The sequence below is a fragment of the Trachinotus anak genome, unplaced genomic scaffold, assembly GCF_046630095.1.
Source record: "Trachinotus anak isolate AG129_WGS33_773 ecotype Australia unplaced genomic scaffold, CSIRO_AGI_Tana_v1 ptg000003l, whole genome shotgun sequence".
In the NCBI taxonomy this organism is placed as follows: Eukaryota; Metazoa; Chordata; class Actinopteri; order Carangiformes; family Carangidae; genus Trachinotus; species Trachinotus anak.
The window spans coordinates 3,221,470-3,248,389 of record NW_027273854.1 but is presented as its reverse complement, the minus strand read 5'-3'; the positions used below and the strand labels follow the sequence as shown (position 1 = coordinate 3,248,389).

The 26,920-nt window shown below is 40.9% G+C and overlaps 2 protein-coding genes across 3 annotated transcripts; one reads left to right on the top strand and one right to left on the bottom strand.

Moving 5' to 3' along the window:
- Window positions 1-824: 824 nt before the first annotated feature.
- Window positions 825-10,134, top strand: LOC139611606 (cytohesin-4-like). Of its 2 annotated transcripts, XM_071466413.1 has the most exons (13): window positions 825-971; window positions 1,592-1,674; window positions 1,940-1,992; window positions 4,298-4,364; window positions 5,570-5,688; window positions 6,179-6,259; window positions 6,422-6,534; window positions 6,797-6,945; window positions 7,246-7,357; window positions 7,452-7,528; window positions 7,655-7,726; window positions 7,940-8,088; window positions 8,859-10,134. In XM_071466413.1, the coding sequence occupies exons 1-13, from the start codon at window positions 932-934 to the stop codon at window positions 8,935-8,937; spliced, it is 1,194 nt and encodes a 397-aa protein (XP_071322514.1). In that variant the 5' UTR covers window positions 825-931; the 3' UTR covers window positions 8,938-10,134. The 2 variants fall into 2 exon arrangements, with proteins under 2 accessions (XP_071322514.1, XP_071322523.1); XM_071466422.1 differs by lacking the exons at window positions 825-971; window positions 1,592-1,674; window positions 1,940-1,992 and adding an exon at window positions 3,944-4,071 and having other exon boundaries at window positions 8,859-9,080.
- A 1,915-nt stretch (window positions 10,135-12,049) lies between these two features.
- fam83fa (family with sequence similarity 83 member Fa) lies at window positions 12,050-26,092 on the bottom strand. The gene is made up of 6 exons (XM_071466377.1): window positions 25,941-26,092; window positions 24,785-25,431; window positions 18,531-18,698; window positions 16,824-16,945; window positions 13,359-14,158; window positions 12,050-13,149 (listed from the first exon to the last, which is right to left on the bottom strand). Exons 1-6 carry the CDS (start codon window positions 25,960-25,962, stop codon window positions 13,100-13,102), a joined length of 1,809 nt encoding a protein of 602 aa, XP_071322478.1. The 5' UTR covers window positions 25,963-26,092; the 3' UTR covers window positions 12,050-13,099.
- Between the last annotated feature and the right edge of the window lie 828 nt (window positions 26,093-26,920).

Genomic DNA, 26,920 nt, shown 5'->3' with positions numbered 1-26,920 from the left:
AAGATTGTACTGAACGCAAACATATGATCAGTTTGTAAAATATGATGCTATAACTATAACTGTCTCCACCTCAACTACTAACAATATGAAAAAGCTGCTTACATGTAAAACATCTGTAATATTCAGTGGTGGACCTGAGGACACTTACTGTCTTAATGAGATGCTTCTACGTCACTACAGCGAAATACTGATCTTATGAGCTCCACTTTATTTATTTGACTTTTATAGTCACTAGTTACAGTACAAATTAAGATATTTGCACACAAAACATATGGTTATAAAGTATAATGCTTTGTTATAGGCACCATTCTGCATAACAAATACTTACTTTTGATACTTTAAGTACATTTTGCTGATTATACTTCAAAAATAGGACTTTTACTTATTTTTAAGCTGAAGATTGATACTTTTACTTATGTAAATGATCTGAGCTCATCTTCCACCACTAGTACCAAGTCTATTTTATGTATCTTGTGTACTGCACCATTAATGTAAAAACCAAATTACCAAACCACTGCACCTTAAGCAGTGCAGTAATGTTAGTATGGCTTCTTTATGTTTCCTTTTTCTGTGCAGGTTTATTGTTTATTTCTTTGTTTAATGTTTTTTGTGAGGTACTTGGTGATGTTTGACGTGAGTAGCAGCTGTGGCTATTTCAGAACTAGTATTAGTAATAATAGGTGTAATGTGGTGTAATAATAGTTGTAGCAGTGCAGGTCATGAATGAGATTTCTGTTTCATGAGGAAATATCCTCACACACATGTCAACATTTTGCTATGCACGTCATCTGAGATGTTGTAAGAGCGGCTGTTGGGTGAACTTGGAGTCTCTTCGGTGTCACAGCTCTGACAATGGCAGCGACGGCCCATTTTTTCACTCTGACACTCTGCTTCCTGTGCAGCCGTTCAGTCGCTCTGCAACATCAACAATATGGCCATACGCAGAAAAGACAGCTTCCTCTGGGGGAAAGGTACACTTTTATTGTTATTATCATCATTGTTATCATATTTATACATTATTATAGAGAGGTGCTTATCAAATACAAATACAAAGTTTGTTGTGGGACGATGTTGAGTATTTTTTGTCACCTCATTTGTCTGGTTTATTTTAACATAAAATGCTGCTAAGTTAGATTTTGTGTATTGCACACTATTCAGTGATGTTGACAAAAACATCTTCTCGTAAATAATTTTTCATTTCACTACAACTAACAAAAATTTGCCAGTTCAACTTTTGTATCATTTGAAACCTAAATAACCAACAACAAAATCTAAATTTCACTATTATTATGCTGCAAATATTCAGCCTGGATAAAACCACCCACAAATTAAGACGATTTGTCCTTTAACTGCACTATAAATCGAATGAAAGGAGTAGGAGATCAGCCATTTCCAGCCATTTTTCTTCCTCTCATTCATTGACCACTTCTCTAACCAGTGAAGGATGAAGTTGTGATACATTCTGGTCTGTGAGAGCGAGATTGTTACGACACTCCACAACGCTTAAATGTCTACTGACTGCTTCATCAAATAAATGTCACCATCCTGAACTGTGACTGCTCCAGTGTTGATGCTTATTGTTGCTTCACAGTTCCACCGACACTGACTCCAGCAGAGAGGAGGCCGAGTAAAACCATCAAGATTCACAAGTTTGAGCTGCTGGACGACATCCAGGTACTGCAGTGAATGCATCTCTCCAAGGTCTTACATTAAAATCCATCATTATTCTTCTCCCCGCTGCCTCTCCTGCCAGCCACAACAGAGTTTATCACAGCACACATTACATTTCATTCATCAACCTTTAATAGAGATATGAAGGTTATTTCATAACAGCACATAACACAAATGGCCATGGTCATACAGCCGACGATTGAGTGTACGGGTGTCTGTGACGTAATAACAAACCGTCTCTGCTCTCATTCTCAACTTCTTCCCACAGAAGCTGAGGCTGGAGATGCCAGAAATCCACAGCCCTGAAATGAAGGAGCAGGAGTGAGTATGAGGATTTTTTTACTGCAGCTCTTCTGTGAGTCAGCAGCCTCTGTCTCTTACTTAAGTGACACTGTGATGCAGTGGAGTCCCACACCACTTAATGCTCAATCTGACAAACTCATGCAATCTGCTCTGTTGCAATTCTTTCAGAAAAATTTTCCTTTGCGTGCAGCCTCTGCACTTTTTTTGCTTTGTGTCATGGAAACTGTGACTGAAACCGTTAATATTGATGTTTTGAACCATTTTGCTTGAAAATGCTTCATATACAGCAGCGGTGCTTTACCTTTATTCATACAACCTGTGGACCTGTCAGATGAGTAGCTCCACTGCCATTTATTTCAACCACTTAGTCATTTAATTATCCATTTCAGTTGTTGATCCATTAGACTAATTTTAGCTAAAATCCAACTGTTAAGCCATTGCTTACTTAGAGCTAACTATTTCTACCAATCTGTTGCAATGTGTTAATACATTTCTTTTAGCTCATTGTTTAAAAAACAAAAACTGCTACATTACTCTTAGCTTAGCTAACTTATATTTAAACTGTTTATACTTTCAGCTAACTACTGTTGATAAATTACTTTTAGCTAACTATTTCAACTGTAAATACTTTTAGCTAACTAGTTCAACTGTAAATACTTTTAGCTAACTAGTTCAACTGTTAATACTTTTAGCTAACTAGTTCAACTGTTAATACTATTAGCTAACCATTTAAACTGTTAGAGACCTACTTTTAGCTAACTATTGTCAATACATTATTTTTTAGCTAACTACTCTTAACACATAGCTTTTAGCTAACTATTTCAACCGCTAATACTTTTAGCTAACTACTCTTAATACAAAGCTTTTAGCTAACTATTTCAACTGTTAATACTTTTAGCTAACTACCATTAATATGTTACTTTAGCTAACTATTTCCACTGTCAACACTTTTAGCCAACTACTGTTAATCTATTGGTTTTAGCTAACTATTTCAACTGCTAATACTTTTAGCTAACTACCATTAATATCTTACTGTTAGCGAACTATTTCCACTGTCAACACTTTTAGCTAACTACTGTTAATACAAAGCTTTTAGCTAACTATTTCAACTGTTAATACTTTTAGCTAACTACTGTTAATATGTTACTTTAGCTAACTATTTCCACTGTCAACACTTTTAGCTAACTACTGTTAATACAAAGCTTTTAGCTAACTATTTCCACTGTCAACATTTTTAGCTAACTACTGTTAATATATTGCTTTTAGCTAACTATTTCAACTGCTAATACTTTTAGCTAACTACCATTAATATGTTACTTTAGCTAACTATTTCCACTGTCAACACTTTTAGCCAACTACTTTTAATACAAAGCTTTTAGCTAACTATTTCAACTGCTAAACATAATTTATAGCTAATGGTTTTCAGGGATTTGACATATTGGAGTGGTCAAGTAAGCAGATGCAGAAATCAAGACTCAAAATTCAAATGGTGTGAGCAGATCTAATTTGCTATGTTACTGTATTGTATTGTAAATTGAATTATAACAATCTACATTACAATTCTGTACTTAAGTATTATTGTATTTGTTAACCAGCGGATCTTGACCACTCCAATAAGGCGGAGACTATATATAGTTTCAACTGGTTTCAACTGTGATATTACTTAGAGCTAACTATTTAGTATATAACCTCAGGTAAGTAGTTTGACTGTTACTTTAATGTTAGTATTTAAACTGTTAAACGCCCTAGGCTCATGGTGGAGAAGGTCTGGTCACATTTACTGAGCTCTGTGACAGAACACATTTAGGCAAAATGGTGTTGCGACATTTCTGGTAACGTGTGCATGCTGCTGCCTTCATATTTGGACTTCCTGTGACATTTGTCGCTGCTTTCAGAAAGTGATAATGATATGACACTTCATTCTGCTGAACTTTTTACTGGCATGATAACCTCAGTTTCTCAGTAATGCAGCCTCCACCCTACCAAACCCCCAAACCTCCAACACCCACCACTTGATCCTTAATCATTCAGAAAATCAACTTTTCATTTTGGTTCATTTCAGGATTAACGGAAAGTTAATTGATGACTATTTAATAGGTGATTAATCATAAATGAAGTCATCTTTATCAAGTCAGAAAAACAAATAATTTCAGTTTTACACTTCCTAATTGTAAAGAATACTAATTTCACAATAGACAAAACTTAATATAACATTTATATTATTATAATAATAATTATTATTAATATATTCATAGATTATTTGTAAAAAGTCTTCATGTTTATAATGAAAAATGTTGACATTTTTCTTTGCCTATTGTTGCAGTAAAAAGGTTGTGAGGAACAGAAGATTCTTACGTGGGAAAAAGAAATTCAACATGGACCCCAAAATGGTGAGTTTTTAATACACACACACACACACACACACACACACACACACACACACACATGCATTTGTGTTTATAAACACGAAAAGACAATGTAATGATCATAGATTTGACTGATTTCTTGCTCCGAAGGTCTAACGTGTTGTTGCAGCATCTAAAAGCTTTTAGTGGTCGGAAAGTTTTGCCTTAACCGCTTTTCGTCATTTGATGTTTTACAACAGCTCAGTACAACCTGTGTTTCACGTTGAATCGTGTGTTCACAGCCTCACTTGACCATCAGACCAAACCCTTTTATCTGATCTCCCAATGCAGACAGAGTAAACAGAACTTTCACAGAGGTCTATCAAAGTGCGTGACACTGTAGTTGTGACTGGTTACGAGCCATTTAATTCTACAGTTCATGGAGAAACACTGTGTTATTCTGGTTCACCTGAGACCACAGTTAAAGGGACAGTAGGTGGTATTACACTTTCACTCACTTCAGCTTCGCTCCATCTGAAGGTCGAGAGCAAGATGACAGCAAAGATAACTCTGCACACAGCTGATGTGTGTTGAACTGAGCGGTGTGTGTGTAATATGCAGAAGTGCAAACAGTGCACAGGCACAGAGGATGAGCAATAGCGAGAAAAACCACATCCCGTTCCCTGAAGTGGGGCAGAAGCGCCACTTTACCACAGCGACCTCCATCTTTTTCTATCCTTCCTGTCTGCGTCCCTCAGCCTGCGAACGGTCTGCGCTCAGGCCTGAGGATGTGTGCGAGTGGGCGAGCAAGAAGCTTTAAGACTTCTTGGGGTTAAGGGTCTCTTTAAGTGGAATTGATTTGAAGAAGCACTTAGCAGGAGTACGCTCTCAGAATAAAAGGTCATATTTTGAAGTTTTCAACACTCACTGAGATTAAGAGATAAAGAAATGTTCATTCAGCCTCTCTCATCCTCTGCTCTGGTGATTAATGGCAGCAGTGGCTCTAAAGGAGAAAAAGAAAACTTTCTCAATGCGTGATATGACTGGTTACGAGTTTGCAGCACTGATAAGAATTTAAACACAATTCAACATGAATTATTTACTTATTTCCTGCCCTCTACACTGACACGCAAATAAAACCTCTGATCAAAAACTTAGATTCTTTTAATGAACAACCATTCGACTTAACTCAGCTGATTTGCATGCCTCTGGTTTCCAAATACTGTTAATACAATCTGGACTTCCTGCAGGGCGTCCATTACCTGGTTGACAACGACCTGCTGGAATGGCGAGCAGAGTCGGTGGCAGAGTTTCTTTACAAAGAGGAGGGACTGAACAAGACCGCCATTGGAAATTTTCTGGGCGAGAGGTACAACACTGTGCATGTAGCAACACTGAGCACTTCTACTGGAGTTAAGAACTACAGTACAATGTTCATGTGTTTGTTCTTTACTTATTTTCATTTTATGCTACTTTATACTTAAGCTTATTTACTTTTGGAGCCCTACATCTGTCTGACAGCTGAAAAAACATACCAGTGTGTGGCAAATTGTTGAGGATTAAACCACCAAGCAATTAACAAAGTAGTTAAAATTAGCTCCAACTTCAGTAACTACAACATTAAAATGCTGCACACACGTTAATTCTTTACTTAAATAACATTTTCATTGCAGGACTTTTACCTATAATGGAGCATTTTCACACTGTTGTAGTGCAAATCTGCAGAAAGTGCAAAACCCTGAGTACAAACATTTGGTTGCTGAGTCTTTATTCAAACTTCTTCTCTCCAGTTTTAATTATAAATGGGTTTTGGTGCCGATGTCCAGATTATTATTATTTCCTGTCTTCTTTTCACACAGGGAGGAAATGCATCTGGAGATACTGAAAGCCTTCGTGGGCCTGCATGAATTCTCAGACCTGAATCTGGTGCAGGCGCTGAGGTTAGCATCACAAAATAACTTCTGCATTTTAGCGAGTGTGAAAGTCTGCATGAAATGTTGCAGCAGTTTTGCCTTTAGTCGTGTTTTTTTTTTTTTTTTTTTTTATGATGTAGAAGTCATCCCTCGTGTGTGTTTTTCTTACACCTCTTTTTTTTCTTACAGGCAGTTTCTGTGGAGCTTTCGTCTCCCAGGAGAGGCTCAGAAGATTGACAGGATGATGGAGGCATTTGCAACTCGTTACTGTGACTGTAACCCAGGGGTCTTCCAGTCCACAGGTAGGAACACTGGAGTTTTCATCTCACCTGATTGATGATGACAGGAGCTGAATTATCTGCCGGAGAGAAGAATCAATTTTGATTCCTTTCACGGTAGCTTTTCATCTTTCACATTGTTCAACAGAAGCGTTTTTCTCAGGCAGCACTGATACAGACCTGTTATTTTTAATGGGTGCAATTTATGCAGGTGAAGAAGTGAAAATGACACAGAGCCGGAGGAAACACTGTGGTTTTCTGTCTTCCCTGTGTGTGTGTGTGATAGACACCTGCTACATCCTGTCTTTCGCCATCATCATGCTCAACACGAGTCTCCACAACCCCAACGTGAAAGACAAACCCAGCCTGCAGCGATTCTTCTCCATGAACAGTGGCATCAACAACGGGAAAGACCTGCCCACCGAGCTGCTCACGGTCAGCTGCTCGACGTCGTGCTGATGTTTTGTTCTTCTATTGTTCAATTATCTCCAAGTTTCTCAGTTTTCATTTTCTGCTCTTTTTGAGACATTTTTTTTTATAATGAGTTCATTTATTTTTGCCACTTTTTCTGCTACAAATGACAATTAAAGGCTTCTCCATGAGGGTATTTTTGTGTTTACTGAACCAAAGGCTTCTTCCTCTTCAGTCTTAATCAGGACAATCATACTTTGAAAAAGCTCCAGTCTACATTGGATGTTGAAACTGATATTCTCTTCTGCTTTGAATTGTTTTCAGAAACTTTACACGAGCATCCGCAGCGAGCCGTTTAAAATCCCAGAGGATGATGGGAACGACCTCACACTGACGTTTTTTAATCCAGACAGAGAGGGCTGGCTCCTTAAAATGGGTGAGATGATTATGTCTGCACCACACTGAGTAGCCTGTAGGATTTCAGGTGAGATTAAAACATCTCTGTAAATTGTTATTTGTCTTTGTTCAAGGTGGCCGCGTTAAAACCTGGAAGAGGAGGTGGTTTATTTTGACAGACAGCTGCCTGTACTACTTTGAATACACCACAGTGAGTATCAGTCTCCGTCTCTGCTGCTAAGGAAACATCTCTGACAACAAAACATGCAAATGTCAAACATCCTTCCTGTGGTTAAAAGGTGGAATCTGTCTGTATAATCTCTGTCTCCTCCTCCAGGATAAAGATCCGATCGGGATTATTCCTCTGGAGAACCTGTGCGTCAGGGAGCTGCAAGACACAAGCAAATCGGTAGAGTGTTATTTACTTTTGCTGTGAAGTGTGTGAAGGAGTGTTGAGCCTCCACACACATTTTATGCTGCAACAAATCTTCATGAATCACACAGAAGCTGCTAGTTTTCTAACACAAGTGGTGAAAACAGTGAGTCACAGGGCTTTAGAGGACTATTAAAAACAAACAGAAAGCATATGAAGTGATGGTGCCACATGTGTGTGTTTGAACAGTACTGTCTGGAGTTATATAACCCTAAAGGACAAAAGATCAAGGCCTGCAAAACGGAGAACAAAGGGCGAGTGGTGCAGGGTAAACACCAGTCCTATAAGCTCAGCGCAGCCACTGCAGAAGAACGGGACAGCTGGATCGACGCCATCAGGTGAGAGCTGCTGATGCTGCGGGGAGCATGTGGGAGGACATGTGCCTCAGACAGTCAGTGCTTGTCAAGGCTGAAGCTGGAACACAGGAACATAAAGAGTTAAGATGATCAGGAGAGCTACAGTCAAATCTAAAACCGCAGCTCATTCATAAAGGAGGTTTTGTGCTGGACAGTGTTCTGGCTGGAACCAGTAACATCCACAAAACTCTGTGTAGATTCATGACTAAAACTAAGTGTCTGCTCAAAACCAGAAATATGCAGACGCATTCTTTTCATCAGAATTATAAAGGCGTGTGTATACATGGTTCTGTTTTATAAAGAAATACAGAATACAGCTGTGTTTGTGTTTGTCGGTGGGAGGCTGGTGAGGGATCCTGGTTTGAGTGGATGTCGGAGATATAGTATGAATCTTAGTGGAGTTACCGATAATGATTAGTTGATCAGGAGCTATTTTAATCATAATTAAATTATATTAATTATAGTTTAATCCAGATGTTACCTTGGGTTTTGTGCATGAACATCTGGAGTCAGAGATATCAAACATCTGCAGGTTGAAATCAAGGAATTTAAAGAGGTGAAACTGTGACGGGAATTTTTCAGTATTTTCTGACATTTTTATAGACTCAGCCAATGATTTAATAATCAAAGAAGAACCCAACAAATGAATCAATAATGAAAATAGCAGGAACAATGACTGTATGAGCAGGCAACAATGAAAAAGCTGCTACGACTGTTCTTTCACTTTCGAACGTCTCAATCTTCTGTCTCAGGGCGAGCATCACCAAGGACCCTTTCTATGACTTGGTGTCTCTGCGGAAGAGGAAGGTCATCAGCAACACTTCCTCCTAGGACCAAAACTCCAGACATCAGTGGAAACAGCATCAGAGTGTGGCCACCGGATATTTATGGATTAATCATCCTGTGCTTCTGTGGCAGAGTTTGTTCAGGAAAAACAAAACTTCAGCATTTCACAGAAATGTATAAATTGGGAAGTGGCGCTGTGGTGGACTTTTTGTGGCTTGAAGTGTAAAGTCTTCACTTTACTTCTGCAAACTGCAAACGCACTAATGCTCCAACGTCAGGGGCTGACACACATCTGCTGCAGCGGCAGAACCCACTCCACCTTCCCTACTGTTAGTGTCATGGATGGACTACTGAACCTGGGGACAGGTGCAGGCATGGGCCCCCACCCCCCCCTCCGGCCGGGCCTCTGTATGAAGTGACTTCTTGCTGGACAGTCAAATGACAACAAAGAGATGCAAACAAGTCAAAACAAACACAAAATGATGACGAATAGGTGCAAAAAAAGAGAGACATGAAACTACAAAAGCCATAAATAAACTGAAAATGACAAGAAAAATGACTCAAAATAATCAGAGAGACTCAAAGTGATCACAAAACAACTACAAAGAGACGCAAAACGACCACAGAATAACAGAAAATGGTCACAAAGTGATGCAAAACGACCACAAAATGACCACAGACACACAAAACTAGATAGAACTGATACAAAACGACCACAAAGACACACAAATGCTGTCTTGCAGTAGGAGGCTTTGGGGGGGGGTCCGTCCATGGCTGTAGCTGTTTGGAGGTAGAAACAGCAGCTGACGTTTCTAACCCAGATCAGCTGTTCACACAGAGATTAAAGCTGAGATCTTGCTGATTGGATCAGTTGGAGCGGAGTATGTAGCACTTTGTTAAACCTGCTCTGGGTTGTTTCATGAGGGATTTGTGGAGGGTTCACCGCACAGACCCAGAGCTTTTCAAGTAGATAAAATATAAATCCAGTCCTTATCTTCTTTAAAACATCAATCACAGTTTCAGAACAGAGCTTTATTAAATTGATGTAAATAGAAAAAGCTAAAAAAATATTGTCAAGTTCTTAAATTAACTTATGACTAAGTAGAAATTGTACAGTATATTTTATTTAGATATATTTTTGAGCGTATTTTTAGCAATTTTTAATTATTTTCTGTGTAAATTAATGACTTTATGCTGATGAGAAGATCAAACTATCCTGTATAATAAACTGGTTTATTCTGACTCTGTTTCTGTGAGTGTTTGTCCAGCAGATGGCGCTGCATCATCACCACACGTCACTTCTTTCACCAGGAAGTTCACGTTCAAATATTTACCTTCACTGTGACTCACTGTGTCACATTAATCACATTAATACGACTCTGTGTTATCATGTTATTCTCAGCTCTGTAATTATCACATAAAGAATTCAATCTTTTCCTGTGAAGTTCCTGTTTGTGTGTGTGTGTGTGTGTGTTTGATGCTGAGATACAGAGATGTGGTTTCCTGGAAGCTGGTACACACACACAAGAACATTTGCTTTTTGACATAATATTTTTCCCTCGGCGTCCTCCTCAAACAGGCGAAGGTGTGAGTGTGTTGACTCACCTGTGGAAAACAAACTTCCTCAGGCGTCTGCAGAGGACGGGACATCACCTGTTGTGTTGACGTTGCTGTACCTCTCCGTTGTTTGATGTCCTGCAGTCGTCACTGCTGTTTGAGTAAAAATAATAATCACATATTTCCTTTCTTCCTATTAGTTCTACCTCCCAGTCACCATAAACTGGACCTGCATGTTTGACTGAGGAGGAAATGACAAAGTGTCATTACTGCAAATAAGGAATCATTTTGTAGTTTGTTTATTACAGGCCATGCAGAATCAGATATATATTCCTTTTGCTTGTTTGCAGTGGCTTCAGAAAGTTTTCACACTCCTGCATTTTGTGCTGTAGCTTTAATTTTAAATGGATAAAATGACCCTCACACATTAACCCACAATGACAAAGTGAAAACATGTTTAAAAATTTACGAAACATCAGAAACTAAAAGCTATCACTGACAAAAGTATTCAGACCCTTTGTTGTGACTCCAAACTGTGGTCAGCTGCTTCCTGTTTGCTGCAAACTGAAATGATTGGACAGAGTCTACAGAGCCACAATTCTGGGATAAAACTGTGATGAAGAACAAATCAGAATAAGGCTATAAAACCAGTTCTAAAGCTCTGAGTGTTCCCAGGAGAACAGTGGATTCAGTAAATGGGAAATGGAGGAAGTGTGGAAGCACCAGGACCAGGTCTGGCAGAACCGAGTAACCAGGAAGAGGTGAAGAGATCAGGGACATGAACTACAACCCCAGGGTCACAGAGCCAGAACTGAACCATCCGAAAACTGACTGTGAACCAGGCTCTGGCACAGATGTGTGTGTGTGCACAGAGCTGCATCTTTTGCAGAAGTGAAAACTGTTCAGAGAAATGTGAGTTAAAAAAAAACTAACTGGTCAGTGAGTTAATCTATTCATCTATTTATACACACAGTGACAATATTGTCATTTTACAACATTTATTTGTGGTTTTCCCACATATAAAGTTAAAAAGACAAAAATCAAAAACTGGTCTGAAGCTCATCTTCTCTGACGTCCTCAGTGAGAACTCCTCAGCCTTGGCCCCGCCCACCACCTGCTGGCTCCAGGTGTCCAGGTGAGAGAGCAGAGGATGAAGATGTTAGAGGAGGAAACATCAGAGAGACTCAGCCTCATGTTGGAGCCTCAGTCAGACCCAGACTCAGATGAGGAGTCTGTTGAGACCAGAATCAGAGACTAGCAGACGGATCAGAACCGTTAGCGTAGTTAGCATCTTTTATTAGTTTATGTTGTTTGTTAGCTTGTTAGTGGCTGACACAGTGTTAGGGGTTGTGCTCATGCTAACTCTGGCTCTCTGTACTGACAAGGTTTCAGGTGTATTTAGCTCCGCCCCCCATCCCTACAAGTTGACAGGGTTGGTTCCTCAGGTTATTTGACGTATGAATCCCTGACTGTCTGAATCAGTTTTTATGAGACTGTCATTGGTTCACTGCAGTTCAAGGTGGAAACAGTCAGTCATGGTGCTGACTGATTATTTCACTCATCATGTCTTTATTATATAAAAACATCATGTGGACGTTAACGAGGTGAAACACTTGATTCTTATTGGAGGGTCTTTAATCATTTCTAATTCCAGACCCTGTTAATGATGACTCTTACTCAAACCTCTCTGGTCCAACGACACTGGAAAACTTGCAAGTGGATCTCTACATCAGACCTTTACTCCTTTAGGTCATCAACAGACCAGGAGCAGTTTGACTGAGCATCACAAAATTAATCTGTTAAATGAACCTTTTCATAAGATGCTTGACTTGCTGAAGAACCCACATATTTATTTACACTTGAATTTACTTGACATTTAATCACGCAAAACACTTTTATTTATTATCAAATAAAAAACGTTTTCTTTTTATTAAATTCCATTTCTGCTACAAAATAGTGATTATTCGTGGATCAAGTGGTTCTGAAGGATTCACATTTTAATTTCTTCCAGTTTCACCTGGATGAAAACAAAAGGCCAAAGTGCAAAACACACAAGTCCTCGTGCAGCGAAACAACCTCCTCTGATGAAGCAGGGCCGTGTCGACACTCTACATTATTCACAGCCTGTACAACCCACTCTGAACACTAACTCTGTTACCAAGGGTCCCAGTAAACCGAAACCCAGGCACAACAGCACAGCTGATTACTTTTCCTGTCTCCATAGCAACCACAGGTGTGACGTAATCCGCCCACACCACCTGGGTCGTGCCGCAGCTGCTCTTATGGTGTTTAGGTTCAAGCATGCAAGTGTAAAACTTAAAAACAACACTTTAACTGTAGAATAATTTAATACAAAAAACATAAAAAAAACTAAATAATGGCAATGAAAATCTCCCATCAGCCCTTTGGCTGCAAGGTGAGATAGTTTGGAGTTCTTCCTCACATGATTGGTTGATTTGGTGCTGATTCCCATGATGCACCAGCAAAGGACTTTCACCCAGACTGCAGCAGTACAACAGGCCGGAGACGGCGCCTGACATGACCTGGTTTCAGTGAGGTCCCGCACTGACTCAGCTGTTACACAATGTTTAACCATCAGATCCTCCAGCTGCTCTTTATCGTCCTGACGACAGACTCTTTGTTTTTGATCTCATGACTGGATGCAGTTCTTCTTCTGGTGCCGCCGCCGGCTTTTAAATCCTGTTCAAACAAAGAGACAAATACATTTAAGGTCCATATTTTACTCTTCTACAGTTGGAACCCATTTCCACAGTTTTCTGATCAAAGAATTAATAGAACAATAAGAAGATACTCTTTAGATGAATGTAATAACAAAATGATCGGTAGCTGCAGTCCTGATACGGACCACAGTGAAACAAAGAAAAGGTGACAGATATCTGATCACGTACCGTCTTCGTCTCCTGCGTTGATGGTCTGCAGAGACATGCTCCTCTGAATGACCTTTGACGGCTTCTTGGTTTTGGATTTCAGCGGACCTGGTTTCTCAATGATCTCAAACGAGTCCTCCAGCTCACCTCCTGCAACGCCGTTGATCTCTGACACTTTGGAGGTCGGGGTCGGGCTCTGAGGAGTGACCACACCTTCCTCTATAGTCTCTGTGCTCTGATTGGCTCCTCTGCCTTTGAGAAAGTGCCTGAAGGAGCTGCGCTGTTTCTTCGCTCCAGGCGACTGGTTCTTCTTTGAGCCTCCCTTTCCATCCTCATCCTCCTCCTCTGCAGGTGAACCGGGACTCTGTGGCGGGACCCTGTCCACCTTTTCCCTGCCGTTCCTGCTGGCATGAATCAAGCTGGACTGCAGGCCGTACCTCTGGTTCAGCCCACCGACCAGCGAGTCCCTGGTACCTGACAGGTCCTGTAGGGAACCTGTGAGGCCCATGCTGTTCCCAAAAACCAGAGAGTACTTAGGATTGTGGTATTTATGAGCAGGCACCTTCAGGTCGATCTGTTTGGAGTCCCCGACTGATACTTGAAAGCGAGACGTGGAGACAGGCGGAGGTAAGATTTGCTCCACCTTTGGCTTCCTGATGGGCGTAGCGATAGGCGGCTTGGTGATGTTGAATTCCCTGTAGAGGTCGACCTGCTCAGACACGGCGTACAGCTCCCTGAAGTCGTTGTCGAAGAAGTCCACGATCTGTCCCGACATCACCGTGATCGTGTTCCTGTCCATCCGAGACGAACTCCAGGTGAAGCTGCAGGTAGAGAGCAGAGAGTAAACCCAACCATAAAGTTCAACGCACGTTAAAATAAAAGGAAATAAAAAGTATAGCTTGACGTTTTGCTAAATGTGCTAACTCGCTTTCTTGCCGAGTTGGATTAGGGGACAGATCCCACACTCAGACTGTAGCTGTGTCCCAAATTCAGAGGTTGCATCCTTTAAAGGATGCGGTCTACGAACATCAACCGCAAAGGCTGGACCAAAACGAGACAGTCTGGTCTACAGAGGATTTTCGCTTTGCGTCACCAGCTGTGCCCACGTTAACTGTGGCATCACTAAGTGCGGCTCCTGTCAGTCTCAGTGAATCACTCATACCCAGTGTATCCACAGTAAAGCCTGGGTTGTCCTGCCGACGACATTATTGTCAAATTCCTGAAATTACCGCATTATTCTAACGCCTCTTTTGTCTCTCAAGCACATGAGCGCCCAGGCTGTGTGCCCCTCCTCCTCCCCCTCTCCATCTCCCTGGGACCCACCACCCACCCCCACTAGGTTAGCATCATATGTGGAAAAGTCAAAGTGGAGCTGCTGGCCTGACTCTTGCTGTACTGATGCCTGAAAGGTATCTTTATGCTAAGCTAAGCTAACCACCTGCTTCATATTATGAGTGGAATCAACCTTCTCATTTAACCACAGCAAGAAGAAATGAGCAGATTTCCCAACATTTTGAACTATTCTTTTAAAAATGTCTTTATGCTTCAAACTGCAACCTTTGTTTCGGGAGGATCACTGTCACTGGTGACCACAGCCGTGTCAGTGTGCAGACATTTAAAGCTCTTTTCATGTAGCAGCCCTCAGAAGCAGGAAGAGATGTAAACTTGAGTCATAACGAAGATCAGAGTCAAAACACGACTGTGCTCATTTCACTTGGTCTGAATCAGTCATTCCAGTTTTGACTTTAATGTTTCACGACTGTTCATAGGGCAAAGTGAAACCTGCTTTGTGGTCACGAATGTGGTTGACCAGGGGACTCACTGACAGGTGAGACAGATGACGTGTGGACAGGTGAGTCACAACAGCTTAACTCTGTATTTGGTATCCAAAACATTGAAATCAGATGATTTCTTTTTTAAAAGAGTCAGTGGAGACACAGACATTTGATAAATTCAGTCATGAGCAGATGTGAGGATATTTTGAGTGTTTGTCACCTAGAAGGACATATTTTATATTATTACCACTGTGTTTTACTCTATTATCATTTATTATCTGTTTAGACTGCAGCCTCCACTTCAAGGTGACAACAGGAGGAGATAGAGTTGCTTACAACTGCACATAAATGTTAATAGACTGTTTATAAATAGTAAATAAAGGCGTATTACTGACTCTTAATAATGTAACAATAACCACCTTGTAATGGATTTCATATGGTAAAACTATATCTTCTGTTAATTTGTTTAAATATTGTACATTTCATTTGTTTTCCTCACTGTATTTTAAATATGACATGTCACCGTTGTCACAGTTCATGTTTACAACAACAGCACTAACGTCTGTCTCTCCACACCTGCGATGGGAGTGTAAGGGTTAACAGACGGAGGTGTTGTAATTATCTCTCTGAACCTCGTTAATCACTTCAAATAAGCACTTAAAAAAACTTTGCGTCTGCATAATAATCTCACACAGGTTTTACGCTTCTGCCTCAATCAGACGGACGACAGGTTGATCTATAACAAATGATTTATGAGCAGGCCCAACAGTTAATGTAGAGAAAAGTGCTTCAGAAAGATTTCCAGTCATTCAACAAGTTCAATATGCTTCACAAAGTCACTTAGTGTGCTTGGCTGATTTTCTATTCTGCTGTAGCTGCTGCTTTCAGAGTCAGTCCAGGTCTCTGTTGTGTTTCCTGATGAATAATCGGGAACATTATCAGGAATTATATATTATACTGGTGGAAGGTTCTGAACTACAGAAATGTATATAAATACCAATAAATGCTTTCAGTTGGTGCTTATTAAAAATATTGTTTTATATTTTACTTTGACCTGTAATGTGGAACAGCTAATAAACAAAATTCTATGTGGTGTTAAAATCCCTTTAAATTCCCATATTTTACAGTTTTCCTGTGTTTTCTCTGAAGTGTTGATCTCCATCAGAAGATATATCTGTGGTTTTAAGAACCAAAAACCATCTCAGTGTAGTTTTACATCTCCTCTCTCAGGCTTCTCTCTGGAGCTCTAGTAACTACAGGTCATTCAGCCAATCAGAGGAGAGGATCTGAGCCTCTCTTCTGATTGGCTGACTGTTTTCTGAATGATCCAATAAATATATAGCAGATTTCAGGTAAACACTAAAATCATTAAATCTTACATGGTTGGATGGTGGGTCCAGGTGGGCGGGTTTTGGGGCATGGCTTAGGGCGGTGACTGCTTTATTGTGACATCACAAAGTCACAGAAGTCCTGACGGCTGGTTTTAAGGCTCAGTTTCTGAATACAGGCTGTGTGCATTTCTCTGTGGACTGAGGCTTTGATACTTTCACAGTATTAATATAGAACCTAGACCTGCTTTATAATCACAAACACAGGGACATCTACCTCTAGACTGGGTGGGAGCTTTAAAAAGTCCAGTCACTCCTGTCTCAGCTGTGACTGGCTGAATTGTTTAAGAGAGTTCAGGCACTGCTGGATATTCAGAGCTCACCTGTACGACCCGAACATGACTTTCTCTCCGTCCACCAGCATGTACTTGGAGCATAAGGAGCCGGGCAGTTTTCCAAAGGACAGGGCCAGCCCTGCACCTCTCACCATCCGCACACGGAGACTCTGTAAAGAAACACCCGCTTAATTACACACTTCACCTGGCTTAGAATTACACAGGTAGAACTGAGTAAATGCACTCAGCCGCAGCTATCAAAGGTGCCTTGATACATCATGCACGACTGGTTGATTTACGGTGACGCCAAGTCAAACTGCGCTGTCACACCTTGCCACATAAAGTCAACTTTCCCAAGAAATAAAGGGTGAAACCCAAACCCTTGAGCTGCATGTGTTTACTTAAAGGGAAGAGAAACAGGAATAAAAGGAGACGTTAACACTGAGTGGACACCCTGGGAGGAGGCTCTCCTCTGCTGTAGAGGTGCAGCATCGAGTTACAGTCTTTGGATCCGTTCTCAGAATCTATGAATGTTCATTTGTGAGAAGTAAGAGTAACAGAGCCCAGTGCTCTGAAAAGGCCTTTCACAGCCTTATCAACTGACGCCACTGGAGCCAGGTACTCCAGTGCTCCAGCTCAACCAGACCTCAGCTACAAAACTCTGCGAGGAGCAGATAAGGCTGGGTATTGTGTCCCAGAGGAGATAGGATGACAGTCTGGCTCAGTGCACTGCTGTTCGCTCTGATCTACACCAGCACTTACTGTCATTCCTCAGGTTCTGCAGCTCGTATTAAATGTTAAATCATAAAAGTAAGATGATGATGATGTAACGAGATAACGATGTGAGCTGTCGACGTTACCTGAGTCGTGGTGTTAAGTTGACTGAGGAGACGGCATTTTTAAGACCTTGGTTACACTTGATTACAGACGTGTACACAGGCAGCTGCAAACACCACAGACACGAAGTTGACCTGGTCCAGATTTTACTCTCATCCTGTGTTGATTACCATAAAAAGATATATTTGTGGTTCTAAGAACCAAAAACCATCTCAGTGTAGTTTTACATCTCTCTCAGGCTTCCCAATCAGAAGAGAGGCTCTAAACCTCTCTTCTGATTGGCTGACTCTTCTGAGTGATCCAATAATAAAATATAGCATATTTCAGGTAAACACTCAGAGAAACCAAATCCTGCAAGGATCCAGGTGGGCGGGGCTCGATGCACGGCTGAGAGCAGTGAGTGAGGATCAGTGTCTGAATACAGGCTGTGTGCATTTCTCTGTGGACTGAGGCTTTGATACTTTCACAGTATTAATATAGAACCTAGACCTGCTTTATAATCACAAACACATGGACATCTACCTTTAGACTGTGTGGAGCTTTAAAGAGCTAACTAGGATTTTCCACAACTTGGAAACCCAAAGGTTTTTTCTTATTAATGGCTTATAACTTGTCTAAATAGTATTAGTAAATAATTTATTAACCATTCATTAATTACAGCCTTTATAACGGTGCTTATCAGAAAGTGGCAGCTATTTATTTATATAACAGAGCTACTGAATTAGGTCAGTTACTGTCAGGTTTTACCAGGTTGACCAGATCAAACACATCTGTGCTCATGTTGTCTCTTTCCTGAACAGTCCCTGCCGTGACCCACTGAGGCGCTTCAAACTTCCCATGTTAATATTCTCTTTGTGTATTGTGTGAGCGAGCCTCCTCCCTCTGCGGCGCTCTGTCAGGCCTGAGCTCAGTCCTCACCCGCAGATGCACCGCGTTAATCTGCAGCCGAGTGCACATATCCAGGAAGTGGGGCACTCCCTTGGCCTCCAGCACAGCGTACACAGCCACCCCGCGCCGTGAAGAGACATCCAGCAGGTCCTGGAGGATCTGCAGGTCCGTGAGGAGGTCCATGACTATGGCCACCACCTGGGAAACACAGGGGGGGGGGGGGGGGGGGGATACTTCGTGATACTTACACAAAGAGAAATACTGTACTGCACTAACAGCTGAAGTTACCTAACAGATGAAGATTTAACGCCCACTGTAACGATGATCTTATGAAACTGGATGACTGTCCGCCCACAGCCCCGTCACATGAAGTTTATTACACTTCACTGAAACGTCAGGACTTTCATTTCATCCGTTTGCCCTTCGAGTCAGTCGTTAGATAGTATTTGTTTCTTTTTACTGTTGTGTTACAGCCGACAACAAGCCACAACAAGCCTGTTGATTTTTTTATTAGTGAAGTTACAAACAGCATTTCCAATTATTTTTGACATAATCCAGCAGTAAACTGTTCATGAAAAAGTGTTGTTTTGTAATGTAATTTACTGTGTTTTAAGGCCATCATCAAAGTTTTTTGCATAAATTATAAGTAAAGTGTAATTTAAATGTTGTGGTTTGTATTGACTAAATTGTGAATCCACAGAATTAATCAGTTTATCCCTGAGTTCTTGAATCTAAATTCACATATCATTGAAAAGAAATGGAAATATGGACATTATATCTGTTATATCCTATTATTGTTTTTAACTATGTGAATGCACAAAGAAAGAACATTTTTACAACTGACTCGATGTAGATAAATATGTATATAATTCTTAACTAAAATCTAAATATGTAGCGCCTCAACCAACTATAACTGTAAGATGCTACTTATACACTAATGCATCAGTAATAATCAGATACTCTAACATATTATAGTGTAACACTCACATTGGGCATTTTTTCTTAATTATAAGCATTTTTGCTAGTTCGCAGTATGAAGTACTTACTTCATACTGCAAATACTACAATCCTATAACAGAGTACTATACTACAAATATGTGTAGAAGTAGCAGAAACACCAGAACGTGTAAATGAAACCAGGCTCATTCAGACTCTCACTCGTTTGTTTTCCTGGTGAAGATCACTGAGCTGTGAGCGTGTCACTGATGATGTCACATCTCAAGATTTCTGGGTGATTGAGTTCAGATTCACCTCTCTGAGCAGCTGGTACACAAACACACCTACTGCAACATTAGGACGAATAAAACTTTTTCACCACTCCCACTGTCAGCGAACACAAAGACACACAAACTGTGAGCACGTCACTCAGAGAGGAAGTAACCGTTGTTTCTTCACTGGAACTTGTTTTTCCAGGTGATTAAATAAAAGGTCAATCCAGGCAGTTTTACCACAGTTCCACAACAGCTGCAATTAACATGCAGCTCTTCATTAATTAACCGGCAGTGACTGTGTTCAGGGCCCAGCACATTCAGTACAGGACACGTATCAGTCCACAGTATTCCTGTTTTCAGTCCACATTTACGACTGTCTGTCTTCTTTAAACACTTGATGACTTTGTTCAGCGTTTTACGGCCACACTGGGTTTTTACATCTTGGGCGCAGTTTAAAATGATCATGTGAGGATTTTTCCATTTCCTTGTTGCAGCTGTGGTCCTACATGTTTGGGCCTGAGCCACAAGTTCTCCTGGCAGAGAGGCAGAGTTTCACATGTGACAGCAAATCCATACAAGTTGAAATTACACGGATCATAAAAAGTAAACAGCTGACCTGCAGCTCTAAAGTTCACAAATTAACATATTATATCTGGTTTAATTTGTACATAAACTTAAGGGTAAAAACAGCCCTTGTAGTTTTATACTTCAGTTTTAAAGCTCCACACAGTCTAAAGGTAGATGTCCATGTGTTTGTGATTATAAAGCAGGTCTAGGTTCTATATTAATACTGTGAAAGTATCAAAGAGAAATGCACACAGCCTGTATTCAGACACTGAGCCTTAAAACCAGCCGTCAGGATTTCTGTGATTTTGTGATGTCACAACAAAGCAGTCAATGTCCCAAGCCCCGCCCACCTGGACCCACCATGCAACCATGTAGGATTCGGTTTCTCTGAATGTTTACCTAAAATCTGCTATATTTTCATTGGATCACTCAGAAAACGGTCAGCCAATCAGAAGAGAGACGGCTTTTGCTCTTCTTTTTTTACGCAACTATTCATTGTACCTGTTCTGATGCTGCTGTAGTTCCCTGCTTCATTCTGCCTTGTTTCAGAAAATAAAAACATGATCATCTCACTCTACTGGAAAACTGCTTTATTTCATTGTAATTATGAGACTCTAAGACTGCATGTGGATTTAAAAGCTCTCACTCTTGAATGCAGTTGAACCAGAAACATATTAATTCTCCACTCGGCTCGAAACCATTTCTGCTCAATCCACAGCTCATCATGACATAAATTACACAGCTGGGCTCCATCGCTTGATCTGAGGTAATGATCTCTTATAGAGTCAATATCTGCCTCACACCTGAACGTGTGTTTACTTTTCTGTAGGAATAAGAGAGACAATTTATACTCCTGAAATGCACAAGTGTTGAAGTACTTGTTGGGCTTTCAGGAGCAGATGATGGGTTTGATCACAGCTTGTGAGCAGCTAATTAAACTGTCAAGGCCCTGAGTGGGCCACTGTAATAAACTTGTCTTCTGAAGTATGTTCAGTTATTCACCCATAGGAGCTCTGATCGACCAGCCCCAAAATCACAGTTCATCCATTTCAAATCTTGTATCTATGAGCATCTTTTTTGTCCGTTCAGTTTTCCATCCAGACTGAAACAGCAATTTCTTCTAAAACAGTTTCACACACAAGAAGAGCTTCACCTACGCAACAACCTCAGCCGCCTCAGTGAGAGTCCAACGCTGCGCGGCAGTAAAGTTAAAGCTCCACACAGTCTGAAGGTAGATGTCCCTGTGTTTGTGATTATAAAGCAGGTCTAGGTTCTATATTAATCCTGTGAAAGTATCAAAGCCTCAGTCCAGAGAGAAATGCACACAGCCTGTATTCAGACACTGAGCCTTAAAACCAGCCGTCTGGACTTCTGGAACTTTGTGATGTCACAACAAAGCAGTCACCACAGACAGGCTCAGATCCTCTCTTCTGATTGGCTCACTGACCTGTTGTTACTAGAGCTCCAGAGAGAAGCCTGAGAGAGGAGATGTAAAACTACACTGAGATGGTTTTTGGTGCTTTTGTGCCAGTTCGAACAAACTCTCTCTGCCAAACATCTGGCTCTTTAGCTTTAGCTTTTTTTTTTTTTTTTTTTGCGCATACCTTGCAGGTCAACCAATCAGAGGGAGCGGTGGGAATCTGAGTGGGTGAGAGAGAAACGAAGTAGAGGTTTGGCTGCAGGATCGTGGGGGAGGCTGAGCGAGTCTTTATCCTTCTGCTGCAAGTCCTGATGTGCAGCCGACATTTACAGCAGCTCGACCTTTAACGTCTGCGCCACGTATGACTCAGCTTGTTAAAACCTGCACACGACTCTCCCTTCGTCTTTAAACTGTGTTGCTGGTGCCGTGGGCTTGGTGAGCCCTTCCATGGAAAACTCTGCATGTGCAAATTCTGATTCTCTTTTGGTTTTTATGGGTGAGAGATGCCTAAACGTGCCCGGGGATATTTCTGTACCTGCGCTTCACCTGTGTGTGATTTTACTGCAGTCTACTGTACAGCACATAAATAACAGAAAAGACATTTCACTATTGCCTTTGCAACCAGGTGCAGTTTCACATATCAATCCTCTAGAAGATCTGATTGATTTTATGTGAACAAAGACTCTACAGCAGTGCTGTAATAAACCCTCCCTCACGTTCAGCTTTTGTTGAAGCTGTTTCAGGAGCAGCTGATTCAACTGCATAATCATTTTGGAGGATGTGGTTTGTGGTGTTGTTGAGGTGTACTGAGCTCTGCAGGTGTTTTTAATACTGTGTCCATCTAGGCTAAAAGGTTCAGTGCAGCGGACTGTGATAATGGAAACTGAACTGCCACTTTTATTTTCACTACCACATTTACAGCAACGATAACTGGATTAACTCGTTGCAACTTGTCATGACAGATGCGCCGTAGCTGAGTCCCTGCAGTTATCTGGGTTTAAATCAACAGAACAACTGTCAATATCAATATATATCACAATATGACAAATATAAGCAAAACTGTGTCCCACTGTTGTTAATGACATCCACTCAATAGTGTTTTGTTTATAGTCAAGTTGATGTCTACATGAGCTGCAACTAACTTCACTTCATAACGTCCTGACTGATTAATCTCATAATTTATTTCTCAATCCACTGATACGTTTTCGTGTGTAAAACAATTTGTTCATCACATTTTTATAAAATAACATTTTTAAATTCATTGTTTCAGCTGAAAACCAAAGACATGCATAGTTTACTATCATTTGGAAAAGAAAGACTACAACTAAGATTCATAGTTTCGTCTATAAAATGTCAGAATATGTGAAAAACATTATAATTTATAACATAAATCTTGTTTGGTTCAAAAACCAATAATCATATATGATCATATATGACAAAGAAAAGCATCATGTAGTTATGTTTTTGAGGGTGGAAGCAGCAAATCTTTTTTTATAAATGTCAAAAAAGTGATTATTAGATATGATTATAATTATTGTTGCAGCTCTAAGGAAAAGCAGAAAATATTCACACTTTAAAAGCTGGAAGAAGCAAATGTTTGATGTTTTTGCTTTAAAAATGAGTGAAATTGTGAATAAATTGTGCTGTTGTATGTCAGCTCTCATTAAGAACATTAAGACTTTTACAAGTCTGTGCCCAGAGACTCAATGTCTAATAATCCGTGATAACATCTATACTTCACTGAGTATTTTCTTTGGATTTAAATAATTAAAATAAATCCTTGTTACCTGACAGCGTAAATTTAAAATGTCATTAACTACCTGAATCCACACTCAGGACAGATGGAGAGTGACAGTAATTGCTCTCAGCCTGAGGGTCTTTGTCTCTTTCACTGGCGTAGGTGAGTCACAGTCACATGATCACCTGTAGCCAATCATTTTAAATATTTCACAACTATTATTCAGATGTGGGCCAAGTAGGTCAGGGCCTGGTTTTTTTCTCCATGAAGTGCAGGAGGCCAGTTTTATTACATGGTCAGTTATTTTCCAGCACAGCAGCAGCGTGAAAAAATGCTTCTGTAACACAAGCTGCAGACTTCAGGTCGATCTGCCCTGATCTCAGCGGGTGAATTCCCTACTGGATGAATTTTACTGCAAAGTTTAATGACAATGGGCTTTATCATTGATTACTTCCTTAAATAACGACTAATGTTTGACCCACACTGTAGGAAAACCAGCATTAATTCATATTTGGAACAATGAGATGGTGGAACCAGGGAATAAAACATGAATCAATTATGGCAAATGACTGCAGACTGAAAGGTAGAAAGTAGAAATTGTCGTCTTTATGAGAGTCTGATTGAAGGTTTTCCTCTTTTTGGCTGATTTTCACACGGAGAATAAAAAATAAAGCGATTCTGGAGTTTATTTTTCAGCCATTTGCTGATTATTTTCAGTTCATCAATTAACTGTTTTGTCAGTAAAATTTCAAAAAATAATGAAAAATTCCTGTCAAGGTGAGGTTCTCAAATGTCTCATTATTTTTCTGACCAACAGCCCGAATCCCCAAAATAACTGTTTTGTTTCTTTCTTTTCATCAAAGAAAAACATTTTTAAAAAAGAAGCTGGAAACAGAAAATGTTTGACTTAAATCAACAATTTGATTATGAAAATATTTTCTGTTGGGACTAATCACTGCAGCTGGAGGCCAAAGAAAGAAATAATGCTGCAGAAGAACTTAATGTCAGTGATTCCCTGACGCTAAATTATTGGAAACAGGCTGAAAATGAAAATGAAAATGAAATGTATGGACTCTTGTTTTTTGTTTTTTGGCATTGAGTCAGTCTTCTCTTCAAAGGCTACAACAATTAGTCTCTAAACACACAACAGTTAATTGGTTTCTAATTTGATAATGATGAATAGTTTTAGATCTTTGAAGCAGAAACATTTGCTCATGATTTCAGTTTTTTCTGTTAAATTGTGAACTGAGCACATTCGGGTTTTTAACTTTTGGCCAAATAAAAGTGTAAACTTGAAAGCACCACCACTAATATGTGCTTTCATCTCCTGCAGTGCAGCTGAAGGTACCTTGTGCGCCTCCTGGATCAGCCTCCTCACCACCTCCTTGATGTGCGGCCCTGGCTCTTTGGGCGGGTGGGTGTACACGGACACCCGGGTCACCCCCTTGTAGAGCCCGCTGCTGCCCGGCCAGCCGATGTCCAGAGACGGGACCTCGGTGTCCGACATCTGGGGCCAGTAGGTGGAGTGGACCCCCGAGTCGGCGCTGGAGGACTCCTTGGACTTCTCATGCTCCCCGGACTCGGAGTCGCTGTCCAGCTCGTACTCACGGAAGGTTTTCCGGACGGCCCTGACCTCCCTGGCGGACAGGAAGTCCCTGATGTTGTCCTCTCGGAGCCGCGTCTTGAAGGCGCCGTCCCCGCTCCGCAGCAGCTGCTCCAGCGCCGCCCGCTGCTCCTCGCTGTAGTAGAACTCGGGCCTGGACTCCGGGATCTTCTCGTTGACGTGTTCATCGTCCAGACAAACCAGCTGCGACTCCGCCATGGCCGACACAAGTCCCCCCGCAGCCGCTCCTGGTCCCCGGACCGTGGCTCTGCGACGCCGCGCTACCTGTGCGCGCAGGTACGGCAGGTGCTCAGGTGGAGGGAGGGGGCGGAGTCCACCACTGCACAGGACCCAACGTGTCCGTAAAGCCCCTGAGATTATTACAGAACTTCCTGTTGTGGAACATTTTAGAATAAAATGCTGGAAGTTGGTAAAAATAAAAAATAAAAAAAGACTAAAGTTTGTGCATCAGAACAGTTTTTTCTTCTTTTCTCTTTTTAATCATCTTATGACCCCTCGGATTTATCTTGTGACCCTTTGCAGGGGCCTGACCCTTAGGTTGGGGACCCTTCCTAGACAGCAAGATACACTTAAACATTAAACTTTTTATTGACAGTTTTGCTCACAGTCATCAGGTCAGCTGGATCAGGTCCAGAGGCGAGAGATTAGACATGAATCTCTGTGATGAGAGTGGAGTAGAAAACACTGTACAGCTCATCAAGCTGTATAACCAGTCAGTCATTGACGAATAACACTGGTGAGGTAATGAGAACATTAACCTGTGTGTAATATTTAAAAACGTCCTGTAACCAGATTATATTCAGAGCTTGGCTGTGGCTCATCCCCACACTGAACCCTAACTGCTCCAAAGAACATGAAAATGTAATAACAGCTCATTTACCATTAGTCACGTCCACGTACATCAGCCTGGGCGTGTGCTGTGGCTGTGACAGATCCTCCTGATGTCCAGCCGGGCTGAGAGAGGAGGTGGGACCGACCGACCTCTCATTCAGGAAATACTCTGTTTCTGTTCTCGTGTCGTTGCTGTTTGGACGTGTGAGAACTAAAATGTAATTTACAGCTTCTTGGTCCTGTCCTGTCCCCTTCTGCCTTCCGCCGCACCACGTGAGTTCCCCCTAGATGTTGGTTTGACAGCACCATTTGAATATTACTTCAGAAATCCTTGAGTTAATAAATATGAGATCACCATGGAGATATCACAGCACAAACAACTATTATAGCTTACAGGAAAATGCCATAAAGGACAATGAACCTTTCTGCAGAACACCACAGACACAGGAAGTCCCTGAAAAAATACTCGGTAAATCCACGTAATTAGGTCAAGAAGGAGTTTATGTCTTCTTTAAAACTTCATGTCATCAAAACAAGTAGAAAAGGCAAAGGTTTCACTCTCTTTGTCCTGATGGATAATTTATCTACAGCATCAACTATGTACAGTAACAACACTTCACCACTTCATCAGGTACAACTACACAGTCTAATGCAATCCACTACAGCTGGTTTGCATTGACGTTTACTTTATTGACGTCTTTAATGTTCAGGTTTTGTTGTTTCTGTCTCAGAGGTGACAGTACGTCAATGGAAAGGATTTTCTTTCTAGGAAACGAGAAAGATTAGTTCTTCTCGGAAACTGACTGACAGACACTGACGTCTGTTTTTGAACTATTTTCACCTAACTGCAACATAATTATTGTTTTCTTAAAAACTCAATATAACAAGCAGGTACTTAATAACCATAGGATTTCCTTAAAATAAGTACCAAGTTGTGTAAGACCTTTCTTGGAAATATGTGACTAATTACCAGCCAAACACCAATTAATTATGAGAAAAGCTTCTGGGAAATGAGCTGAAAAATAAGGG

Coding starts and splice junctions, on each gene's coding strand:
- LOC139611606 (XM_071466413.1), top strand. CDS start 932: ATGGCCATACGCAGAAAAGACAGCTTCCTCTGGGGGAAAG. Junction 1,675..1,939: donor AGCTGCTGGACGACATCCAG/GTACTGCAGTGA, acceptor TTCTTCCCACAG/AAGCTGAGGCTGGAGATGCC. Junction 6,260..6,421: donor AATCTGGTGCAGGCGCTGAG/GTTAGCATCACA, acceptor TTTTTCTTACAG/GCAGTTTCTGTGGAGCTTTC.
- fam83fa (XM_071466377.1), bottom strand. CDS start 25,962: ATGTACGTGGACGTGACTAATG. Junction 18,699..24,784: donor TGATCCAGGAGGCGCACAAG/GTACCTTCAGCT, acceptor TGTGTTTCCCAG/GTGGTGGCCATAGTCATGGA. Junction 14,159..16,823: donor GTCATGTTCGGGTCGTACAG/GTGAGCTCTGAA, acceptor CTCTACCTGCAG/CTTCACCTGGAGTTCGTCTC.